Source organism: Cyrtonyx montezumae, unplaced genomic scaffold (genome assembly GCF_038088225.1).
Source record: "Cyrtonyx montezumae isolate F1298 unplaced genomic scaffold, pur_monq_1.0 scaffold_36, whole genome shotgun sequence".
Lineage (NCBI taxonomy): Eukaryota > Metazoa > Chordata > Aves > Galliformes > Odontophoridae > Cyrtonyx > Cyrtonyx montezumae.
This window is the reverse complement of record NW_027072041.1, coordinates 6,079,172-6,091,801: the sequence shown is the minus strand read 5'-3', so window position 1 is coordinate 6,091,801 and position 12,630 is coordinate 6,079,172. Positions and strand designations below refer to the sequence as shown.

Here is a 12,630-nt window from a genome sequence, read left to right as displayed (position 1 = left end):
TAACCTGTACTTGCATATTTCAATACATGGATAATGTCTCAATTAGCAAGTATTAGCAAGTCACCTTGATGATGCTTTTGATAACATTTTAGCATAATGATCTTGGTGATTTCTTTTATTTTCCTTCCCTGATTTAAAAAACATAACAAACAAAAAATGGATACTTGCTATATTTAGTTTATACTGATCAGCGTGTAAACTCTTTTTAAACTTGATTCTGTTATTTTTTCCCATATTTATTTTAAATCTTTGTACTAGATAGGGTTTCTTCCTTATTAGCTTTTCTCTTAATATAGCTGTCTCCCTTAATGGTTTAATTAAGTTTTGAGCTACCACAAGCTGATGGTATCTGTACAGGAAACTGATTGAAGTCTCTGTGAAATTCAGATCCTGGAGGTCTGTAGGAAGTAATGTTTGAGTGGCATCTTCAGCAACAGGTTCAGAGAGTGTTTGAGGCTGGCAGGGTCCTGTGGGTCTGCTGGGCCCAACTCCTGCTCTAGTAGGGCCACCCAAAGTGAGATGTCCGGGACCATGGCTAAGTAGCTTCTGGAGATCTGCAAGGAGGAGACTGCCTAGCCTCTAGGCAGCCTGTTCCAGTGCTCCGTCATTTGCACAGCACTGAAGAGCTTCCTGATGTTTAGAAGGAACCTCCTATGTTTTAGTTTGTGACCATTGCTTCTTGTCCTGGTTTTGGAAAGAGTCTGACTCCTCCTTCTTTATACCCTCTCTTCAGGTATTTCATAAGTTATTCTGATTAATATGTGCAAGAAAACGACCAAAGGTGGATCCTAAAGAATATTTAGGATGTTTAACCTCCTCCTAGTCATCATTCAAATAGTAGATGAATTAGTTTTCTCAGGAATCAACTCTGGAAATGTTTTAATATTTTTATAATGATAATAATTGGGTTACCAGAAACATAGGTAGATGCATACGACCTTCTTTAAATACCTGACCATTTAAAAAACTAGTAAGGAAAAATAAAAAGTTAGGTGAAGGAAGTGTCAGCTCATCTTTTATTCTGGTTTTGTTCCTCCAGTGAAAAATACTGTAAGTTTTCCGTTGATCAGCTCTGATACTTTTGTGTTTTGGAGCATACTTAACAGGCTCTGCTCTCCAAGGATGTATTCTGCCCACAGTTGTGAATGTCAAAACACACTAGAGAGTAATTATATGTAAATTCATAGAGGACATGATTTGCTTTTCATTTGGCAGGGCCACTAAGAACATGTATCATACCTGTACTTACATTGATGCTTCTCTGTGCTTCTGGTTTTGTTTGTACTTTTTCCAAGCAGTAGCAGCATTAAGCAGACTGGTTTCCAACACTGCTCTCAGGTAGTGCAGCGAAGGAAAATATTTTTGAGAGTAAAACTGTTCCTGGCGTTTTTTCTTTGTGAAAGAAGGGTTTGGGTAGGTTTTGTTGAAGCTTCCTTTGCTTATGTTTCGTTCAAAATGCATAAGCATAGTGCATAGTTGTTTCACTTGAGGTTTTTCAGAAGGATCCTTTCAAAAGCCGGGGCAAAGAAAGTCACACAGGGTGGAGTTCTGCCCTTATTTGAACCCTTTTACAAAGCTGTGTAAAATCTTGGAGGAGTTACTTTTCCTCTCTGAAGGCACCCAATTCTTTTCTCACTTTGTTGCCTATAAATTGTACATAAGCCACAAGAAAATAGCTCTAGAGTTCATAGCTTTAAAAGATGAGGAGGTTCTGAGGAGGGTCTTTGGCTGATTTGGGTGATTTTTTTTCCCCTCTTTTTTTAAGTGTAGATTTTTTTGTTTTGTTTTTTTCCCCTTTTCAGAATCAGAACTGGAGGGAGGAAGAAAAGGACTTACAGTAATGGTTTGTGCCTGGTTGCATGATGTGGTTTTGATTATCTGGCACAAAGCTAAATCTGATCAACTAGGTTTCTTGTTAAAGGAGTTTGAGAGCTTCTGTTTCAGTAAAAACCTTGAATTAATATTCATTTAAGAAGCTAAAGAACATCAGCTGAATTTTAATTCTATCTTCACAATTGCTGGCAATTCAGAATCTTAGTTGGCCTTTATTGTAGTAGTTGCTTGGACTGTTGAATTATGTCACTGGTACAATAAGAATGAGTATTAGTTTTCTTTCTTTTGGTTTGGTGGCTATGCTAGAACGATAAGCAAAGTTTATTATCTATGCAAGCATAGCCAAATGAAATTAAGAGCATTTCTCTGCTTTAGAAGGCATTGAGGCTGTCTACAAAATAGGAAGTTTTTTAACCTTTCTTAAGGAAGAGAATTAAGCTCTTATGCTTTGCTCTTTAGAAATAGTACAGTACAATTAGTACAGTATATCTCTCTAGCAGTGAGGGAAAAGAAGTCATTTTATATAACATAAGTGATACATACACAGTTTTTATAATGTGTGTTAACCTTACAGATCTTCTGTAATGGGTAACATTTGCTTATCTTGAATGCTTACAAAAAACTATTCTAGACTATTTTTGAAGCAGTTCACTGTAGATTGATGTTGATTTTTGACATGCTTATTCAGTGTGATTCTTCACATTCGGAGCTGTATTCATAAAATTCTGTCAGTTGTTTCTTTGGAACGACTCTTTACTTATCTTGCCAGCCTTTTTTGTTGTTGTTAAGTGAGTCATTCATGAAATAATATTTTCTTTTCTTTCAGAGAATACTGGTAGTCATCTTAACTATATGTTTCTAAATTACTAAGACGATGCAAAGTAGGTAATTTAGTAACAGCAAAATGATGTGCTTTCTTTTTTGAAAACAAATGGAAGATGCAAATGGTGGGTTGTGATCAAGCTAGTGGAAGGATGAGTATGTACAAGTTTTTTGTCGGTGGCAATAGGGCAATATGATAGCTCTCACAGCGTTTTTATTAATAGGTTTAAATTAAAACCTGCACTGCATTAAATTGCAAAGCTCATCATTCATGTTGCCTTCTTAGCTTCTCTCTTCGTAGTCAATTGTATTCAGTTTTTAGCATTAAAAAAAAAAACCCTTGTTCTGCTGTTTCAGGGATGTACATCAGGAGAACTTATTTCCTCTCTAGTCTTGTTCTGTAGCCGTGAAACTTCAGGTACCTTCTTGCTCTTGCCTGTTCCATTTGTGTAAATGGAACATAACTGAAAGTGTTAAGATCAGTTGTCTCTTGTGAGATGTAATCCACTGATGTTAATCAAGGAGTTTGGTAACTGCAGAAGATACTGTGGTACTCTGTTCATTTTATATAAAATAGGAATGTTTTCTATATTCAGGGCTCTTAATATTTTTCTAATAGCATTTTTGTCTCTGGACAACTTCTTGTTTTAATTCTTTCAGGCGTTATATCTGTTTTGTAGCCTAGATAGAAATGGTGAGTTCTCAAAATTAATTTATAGTTATATAAAATGTTTGGAGGCATAGAGTGGTGCTTAAATATCTTTTAAGAGTTTCAGCATGGAAGAGATGCAGTGTATCATAGAGATTATTTTTTTCTTAGCAGAGGATAAAAGAGCCTAACTCAACTGGGCAGGAGTGCTAGGCAACAGCTGCACCACCTTGGTGCCAAGGGACAGCTCCCTTCAGTCATATTTTCCTTTGAGATGGGAGACTGCAGCCACAGAGGTTAGCATCTGTTAGTGAAGCTTCAGCACGAGGAGCTTGTGTGTGCACTTGACCGTGTCAGCTGGACTGAGCCTTGTGTTTGCTCAGCACTGTCTTCCTTCAGCAGCTGAGAAGGGTGGCTGTGGCTTGGCTTCAGGGCTTGCAGGCTGAGTGTGTGCTTTGCTGCAGCCTCAGCTGCAGGGTGAGTGGCCTTTAGCAGCCAGTTTGGGTCCTGGCGGCAGGATGGGCCAGCTGCACTGAGGGACTCTAGGGGTGACCTCATGCAATCTGTCATCAGTTTTGTGATATTTTGGCACCTACAGAGCCAGGCCCATTCAGAGCCTGGATTCTGCATGATTTTTGAGTTTTCTTGTAGGGCGGTACTTGGTTTCAGCAGGAACGTGATCCTTCTGCTTTCCACCACTGGAACAGGAACAAAAGAAATAATATTTTTTTTCTCTTCAGCTGAATTAGTAGTAGCAGAAAGGACATAAAACTCCCTTCCAAGTGAAATACAACTTTACAGTTGAAATCAAACATTTTTCTTCTTGGATTTCACACATCTCTGTTACTGTTTTAGCTATTACTCCGCAAAGGAGTTAATGAACTGAATTTACTTAAGCAGTAAGTAAGCAAATTTACTACTTAATACCCAATGAGTTTGGTTTATATGCTTTTCTTTATAATTGGGAGACAGCTTCCTGCAGTCTGTTTTCTTCTGAGTAAATATTTGATGAAACAGTGTAGATAGGGTAATACATTGTAGATAGTCAGCAGATAGGAGTGCCAAGGTGAGTCCATTCTGCATGGGATGGTGGTTCCATTCCTACCTGTCAATCCCTCACTTCCCAAGTCCCTCTAGGTTTTTAGAGCCAGTCTGTGGGTATTTATGTTGTGGATACAGTGGTTTTTAGTAAGTGTATGTTGATGGCAACTATCACGGTAGTGGATTTCAATGACTTTTTCTCCTTTTTTATACATTAAGAATCTCTTTTATCCTCTCTAGACTTAACTAGTTTACATATAACATTTTAACCAATAAAATGTGATTTTTTTTCCTGTTATAGGTCAAATTTAGGAAGAATATGATCTCACAAAATATTATGCTTCAGATTTATGTAACTTACAATGCAGATAAATGGGAGAACAAGTTCTTGTATGTATTGTGTACACACATGTAAGAAATTTTTCCTACCTAGCCTTGTAGTTTGAACTGTTCTTAAATTATTCTCCTGATTCCTTCTCAGCAGCCACCAAATAAATTTTAAAGCCATTCTGCTAGGAGCTGCATTGCCACTTATTAAAAATTGAATGCGTTATGTCTTTTTTTCTTTACCCTGTCACACTTCTGAATGCTGTTTTTCAACATTTTGTCATTTAGTGTGTACTGGGGAAAACAGTAGTCATGTATTAACTTCTGCATGGTGTGTGCATGAAGGGGTTACTGCTGCATTTAAGCAACTTGACTTCCTTCCTGGTTTTAATTTTGGATCAAATACTGCTGAGAGTCTGGTAGATCTCTGGTTGTGAGAAAATTGATGATTCACTAATACTTGCTGCTATTATTGTTTGAAGAAAAAAGTTTCTGGGAGGTGTTCTGAGATTGTGGGGGGTTGTGGTGAGGAGGGGGCGGGCCTCTTCTCCCTGATAAATAACGACAGGACGAGAGGGAATGGCCACAAGTTACGCCGGGGAAGATTTAGATTAGACCTGTGGAAGCATTTCTTTTCTGAAAGAGTGGTCAGGCACTGGAATGGCCTGCCTAGGGAGGTGGTTGAGGCACCATCCCTAGCGCTGTTCAAGAAGCGTTTAGATGAGGTGCTAAAGGATTTAATTTAGTAGTTGGGTAGAGATAGTGATAGGAGGATGGTTGGACTAGATGATCTTATAGGTCCTTTCCAACCTTATGAACTTATGAACTTATGAGATTTGCCAGGCTGTAATATGTTGAACTATCACAGCAAAGTGCCACGTAAGAGTTATATTAGGGTCATGTTTTGGGAGAAGAGTCATCCTTTTTAAAAGATGAAGAGGGATTTTTTGTTATTATTTCTTACTAATTTTAAAGTTTCATATATGCTGTCTGGCTTTCAACTGTGTTTTTGACTAGCTTCAGAGATTTGATCCAAGTCTTGATTAGTTTAAACGAGCAATAGCATCAGCAGAAAATCGACCTCAGTGCAGTTTTTTCACTTTGTTCTATTCTGTTGTTCTTCTTTGTTGCTATTTTGTCTTTTCTCTCTCCTTATATCAGATAGAGCTGTATTAGCTCAGATGACAGTGGACAGCAGAAGCAGTAAGGCACGTTACATGTCTGTTTCGAAACCACTTTTAAGTTTTCTATTTTTAACCAAGCAAAACAGACCAACTAAAGAGACTTGTTCTATGACACAGATGTGCAGTGTGTTATGGAGATAATTAGCCTATTATCCACATTGTTGTTATTTACTGAAGTAAAAAGTAAGGTTTTAGGCATGTGTTCTCAACTTATCTCTTAACTTGCTCTGAAATAGATGGAGCTGTAGAAAGCACAGTTCATGTGTTATCAGACATTTCCTTGATGTTCTCATAGTACTGATCATGAGATTTTAAAAAGCTAAAAATATATCAGAAGAATAAAATCTAGATTTGACTACTGTGCTGTAAACAGTGATGTCCCTTCTTCACTAGGAGTAATGCTGTAGTGGTTGCAGTTTTTGCTTAGTTAACTCTAGTAATCCCTTAATCCCATTTTTTTTCCTGTTTTCCTGGTGGTAAATACTCTTGCTTGTTTTCTTCCAATTATTTTGGCTTGAGCAAAGTGTCTGAGCAAATCTGTGTAGACCTGCAAGTGGTGTTTTATCACTCCTAAACAGTTTTCATATAAACAGGACTGTTTTAAAGAAAGACTTGCCTCCATTCTTTTTTAAAAGAAAGCTTTACTTGACATTTTCTTCATGTGCTTTTCTTGTCAGCAACAGTCTTAAAAAAAAAACAAAACTACTTTTCCTTGATTGTAACTATCTAAGAGAAACTATCAAGTTTTTGTCAGTTCCTGTGTATTGAAAATTAATGTCTTCACTTTTTTGGGGGGACATTCCTGTAATTTTTTTTAGTCGATATCATTTATGCTTTAATCCTGTTTTAGTGTGTTCTTGGCATGATATTTTCCTTGTTTTTCTGTTTCAGCAGGTCTGCTTTCCACATGTTGCCCCTGCCCATGCAGCACACAGTGCAGTTGTGATGCATGTTGAAATGTTTTGATTGTTATAGGTGACTTAATCGAAAGATTAGCACCTGGAAGTCACATGAGCATTGACCTGAAGAGATACAAAGTTGCAGAAAATGTTTTTTAAACCATCCTCAAAAAACAGATTTTTATATTTATATGGATAGTGGTTTACCTATTCGTTTGTTGAAAAAAAACATCATACACACATACTTGTGTGTGTAGATGTATGTACACTGATATATGTACATATAAAAGATATAAATGAGAGCAAGTCTGTTTTGTGTATGTGTAAACACTACATACAATAAATACATATTCTATACACGTATCTCTAGGTCTCCAAAGGTAATGTGTTACTGGCTTTTGACTGACACTGACTTAGTACAGTACCACACAATTAAATAACCACATAAAGGGATAAGATGCATCTGACCTAGGTTTTTTGGTAGCTAGTTTTAAGTCATCAGTAATTTGAAATGCTGTCTTCCACAGTGCAATGCAGATGTCTTTATCAACATGGTTTTTTTTTCTCATTAGTAGGTGATACTGATTACTACTTGCACTGCTGATAAATAATAAAAAAAATAGATACTTCAAATTTTAAAACAATAGCACAAGCATTTTCTTCCTATCTCAACACTGAATTTGCATTTGGGAATTTAAAAGGAATCTGGGTGCTCCTATTGGGAAGTGTCAGGTCTGAAAATGTCAGCTGCTCTGTATTCTCTTGATTCAGAGATTCACTTGCTTGATGCAAGTGGTTTTCTTATCCATTAGTTAGGGCAGAATTCGTGCAAGAGTTCATCATGTCAGAAAGGCATATTACCATTCCGTGCTTCATAGGTTCAAGTCAAATAGACAGAAGTATGACATTTCTCAGAAAAGCTAGAAAATATTACCAAAATATTTTAAAATGTGTGGTATGGCATTTTATTTCATTTATAAGCAGAGTCGTGTTCCAATGTATATGTGTCAGGAGAAAAAATAAGGTCTCCTGGGTATAGCCTGAGGGCTCTGGTGGATGAGAAGCTAGATGTAAGCCAATCACAGTACTCCAGGTGTAGCCTCACTAGCAGTTAATAGAGAAGAAGGAACACATCTTTCCAACTTGCTGTTGATATCCTGAGTAATACAGTCAAGAATACTCATATCTTCCTTACGGGCATGGGCACAGTGTTTTGCTTGTTTTTGAGCTGACCCCTTATAGTCTTTTCTGCAGAGTTGCCTTCCATCCATGTGGCTCCAGCATGTTTGTGCCTGGGGAAAGCAACTCTGCAGAGTTCCCTTATCCACCAGGTGGGTCACCTGGTCATAGAAGTCAGTGAGGTTCTTGCATGAACCCATGCTGCCTGGGCCTGGTTCCCTGGTTGTTCCACACGTGCTGTGTGATCACACTTAAGATGATATGCTCCATACCTTTCCTCAATAACAAGGTCAGGCTGACAGTTTTGTAGTTCCCCAGATCCTCCTTCCAACCCTTCCTGTAAGTGGTTGTCACGTTAGCAAGTCTGTCATCTGGAACTTCCACAGTTGACTAGGACTGCTGATAAATAATGGAAAATGGCTTAGCTGTCACCTCCACCAGCTCCCTCAGTATTTTGGGTGGATTCTATTGGGCTCCATTGTGGCAGTTCAGGCAAAATAGCAAGTTGCTGTTTTCTCCTCAGTTGTGGAGAGTTTATTCTTCCCACACTGGTCTTCCAGCTCAGGAGATGGAGTACTCTGAGGATAGCTGATATGACTATTAGGGACAGAAGTAAAAAAGGCTTTGAGAACATCCATCTTATCCTTAGTGGTAAGGTTCCCCACTGCATCCAGTAAATGATAGAGATTATCCTTGGCCCTCCTCTTACTTCTAACATTTGTAAAAACAGTTTTTGTTATCTTTTACAAGATAAAGTAACACATAAAGTCTGGTGATGAGGTGAAGTTCTTGCTGGGCTTTTGTCTTCCTAATTTTCTGTCTGCTTATCCTGGCAACATCTTTATACTCTTCCCAAGTTAGCTGCCTCATCTTCCTTTGTTGTAAACTTTTTTTTTTCTGTTTCCCCAGAGTCTCAGCGAAAGCTTCCTTCTCAGCCAGGCTGTTCTTCCCAACTGGTTGTTCTTAATGCACATGGGGATGACTTGCTTCCATGCCTTTAAGATTTCCTCTTGAGCAAAATCTGTCCTTCCTGGACCCTTTTGCCCTTAAGGACTGTCTCCCAAGGGGCTCTCCCAAAAGTTGTCCTAAACTGTCTTTAGCGCAGTATAATCTGAGTATGCTAGCAAGGGCTCTGTGTATTAGCAGGTTTGATCTCACTTTTTCAATTTCAGAGCTTGTCTTTTTCATTACAGTAACAATCACTTGTCTCCCCAGTGGGTGTAAAATAGGTCAGGATGTAGCACTCTGCTTGCATTCTGTGAATGTGTGTGTAAGGAACACTTGGGTGGAAGTTTGCTTTATGACTAATGGTAATGGTACTGAAGGCTTCATGATAATGCTTAAGTTTAGATCTTTGAAGTGTGTGGTGTGTGCTAACTCAGAAATACTTAAGGGTTGCCAGTGCAGCGTCATGCTTTAATTGTGCGTTATGCTGCTATGAAACTCAATTCTGTGGTAAGACACTTAAAATATCATGTAAAGTATCAGGTTGTCTTTGTCCTGAGATACAAGTATTGTAGTATGAGGCATGAAAGCTTTAGAGAAATCATTAAAATGAAACTGGAAGGCTGAAGAGCAATACAGCCTTGGTGAATGTGTTGGGTGTTTGGGTATCTGGGCTGGATACCTCAGTGGATCTGAGTTTTATATGGCTGTGCAACTGTTAGTTCTAAATTTCAACTCCTCCTTTTAAGTAAACATAATTTAGATGAGCTCTTCCAATCACAGGGGAGGAGCTCATTGAGACGGGGAAAAAAAAGTTCTGTGTCCTGCATGAAATTTCCAACAAACAGATCTTGACTTGAAATAGAGAAATACTAAGAAATGTTCGGTTAAAGGAAAATCATTTTGTGTTTTGTCTGAAATACAAAAACAGAAAGAAGTCTGAAGAAATTTACTGTTTCTTAATGAATATGAGCCATGTTTTAATTAAGGCTGACTTCATATATTTCTGAGTTTAAAGTTTGCACGACTGTAATTGCTACAGTACTTATTTTGAAAGTAATTTACCTATTGATTTTACATTGCTGTGTATCATAATGTCCTGCAAGTCAGCTAAAGAAGCTAATTTTTTCTAGCTTTCTGAATTTTTGTGATAACAAGTCTCATAGTCATTATCTGAAGTTAGGTATTTTTTTTTTACTGTGTCTTCAAGAACTGAAACTTAGATATTTTTAAATAATAGATCAGATAAATACATTGAAGTTCTGTTTTTGTTACTGGTATAGTTCATTAGTCACAGTGTTTTATCATACCTTGCAAATGCAAGGTTTAGCGTATTGATATTTGTTTCTGATACTGCTGTTTGGTATTCAGTTGATCTTTGTAGATACTTCACAAGCGGCAGGTTGCCCTGTTCTGTCCTGCTCTGAATACATGGTCAACTTCGTGTTGAAAAGCTGTGTTTGAGTCTTGTAACTAAAGTATATCCCTCTTGTCTTACAGGTACAGGAGAGAGTGGCAAAAGCACGTTTATCAAGCAGATGAGAATCATTCATGGATCAGGTTATTCTGATGAAGACAAAAGGGGCTTTACAAAACTGGTGTACCAGAATATATTTACAGCCATGCAGGCCATGATCAGAGCCATGGATACTCTCAAAATTCCATACAAATATGAACATAATAAGGTAAGATTTTTGTTTATTTCCACAGCTGATGTTTTTTTCTCTTTTTGTCAGCAAATATATCAAAAGTCTTCAAAAACTGCGTGTCACATACAAATTACACTCAAAGTTACAAAGAAAGGGTCATCCATACAGCCTGCCTTTATTTCTCTACCCTTTGTGCTGCTCTGAAAACACAGAGAAGAGTGCTGCTGTCTCTGTGAGAGCCGCTCATAAAAAGATGTCTCGCAGCGTTCATCACAGGAGGAGTTTCAGTGGCAGCCTCATGTTTCCTTACACTTTATTACTTCTTTTCCTTCTGCTGCATGTTGTGGCCAGAGCTCAGTTAAACCATTTCTCTGGTCTGCACCAGCACTGCTTAAGGTTTGCCATTCATATTACATGTGGTAAAACATATGCAGATAACTGGCTTTGAGCATATTTTGAAATAAAAATTTTGACAGAAGGTCTCAAAACAGATTCTTCTGACATTGATGATATTGTTGAAATTTAAGAGAACAAACTGCATTTGAAATGTTTGTAAGGTTTATCTTTGACTAGCCTGACTTCTTTCTAACTTTTTTTTTAATATTTGCATTTTAAAAGAAAGATGGGTAAAATGTCTTAAGCATTCCACAAAAGAAAGTGAAATGTTCAATATTGACTTGAATATATTGATTGCATTGCTTTATGTCCTACTTCTTGCCATAGAAGTGTAATGACTTTGAGAACAGTCATAAGAATTTCTGATCATTTTTACAGTTGAGTCATTATCAGCAATTTTATCAGGAGGAGATGTTAAGACATGGAAGGCTGAGCTTTCCTTTGAATCTTACTTTCTCTGTATCTTATGAAAGTTGAGTGCTAATCTAGTAATTTAGGATGAAAATAACTATTTTCTCTGGCAAACTAACTAAATGTTATTGTATTCTAACATTTTTTTTTTAAACAACAGAAACTATCAAAAACCAGAGATATTTTTAAGTAAGCTGCTATGGATTAGGGAAGTCAGGATGAAATATATTCGTGTTAAGACAAAAATCTTTTGACTGTGTATATGAAGTTAATTATTACAATTTAACTGCTGTATATGTTTCAGGGTAGCCAATTTAGGAAATTATCGGATAAAAAAAGCTTTGTTTCTCCATTTGCATCTGCTGGTTGTTGTGGCTGATTATCCTTTTGTTGGTGTCCTAAGATTCTTGGGTTAGTGCAACATTACAGGAATGTGTATTTGTGCTGTGGTAAACTAGAAGGATCCAGTTTGCCAAAATCCATACTTTCAGCTGTCTTCAGTAGGGATTAGTGTTTTGAGCAGATGGTAGAGAATTGTCCAAAATAGTGAAAGAGATTGTTGAACTTCCTAGTTTGCCTGTGTGCTGCAGCTGTCTGGTTTTCCCTTATCTGTCAGAAACCAAAATCAAACGTGTAACTAGTATTAAAAAGAAAACTGCATTTTAATGTGTTTAATAACTTGCTGAGTGCATGTTTTTGCTGTATGCAGAGCACCTGATTTCCTAGTATTCAGTCTTGAAAAGTTTGTTGATTGTGAAAACAGAATTTTTTTGTCTTTTAAATTGATATTGGTAGTGTCTGGTAGCCCTAATCATAGATCAGTAGAAAAAAAGGAAAAAATAACTTAAGAATACATGTTCTATACTTAATATTCAAGTTAAGATTGTTCAGTATCTATAGAGCATTCTGTATAGTTGGACTGAGTTAGTATTGGTGTAACTGTGTATGTTATTTGTGTGGCCTAATCCATTTAATTAGAGTTGTTCACCTTCTCTGCGTACTAATGACTTTCCTGTAAGTGAGAATCTATCTCTCTACAAGCATTTCTGTGAGTTTTTAATAGTGCTGGATGTAAAGTAAAAGTCACCAAATTACTTGGTTTAGAGGGAGTTCCTTTAAAAATTACTTCTAGAAATGCAAGGAAAATCAAACTTGCTACAATATCATGCTAGGCTAGAGAATATGATGGTCTGTTACACATAAACTTTATACACCATGTCCTTCTCCAGTAGTGACCACCAATCAGCTAGTGATCCTTTTTTCTTCCTTGTTTTCAACGAACTTAAAAAAAAAAA

At 37.1% G+C, this 12,630-nt stretch overlaps 1 protein-coding gene across 2 annotated transcripts in view; it reads left to right on the top strand.

Moving 5' to 3' along the window:
* Positions 1-12,630, top strand: part of LOC136054394 (guanine nucleotide-binding protein G(q) subunit alpha) — a 112,383-nt gene that overhangs the window by 32,797 nt on the left and 66,956 nt on the right. For both annotated transcript variants that reach the window (XM_065745662.1, XM_065745663.1), the window contains one exon: positions 10,380-10,564. In XM_065745662.1, the coding sequence (XP_065601734.1) occupies positions 10,380-10,564 (185 nt within the window). The remainder of the gene's footprint in view (positions 1-10,379; positions 10,565-12,630) is intronic.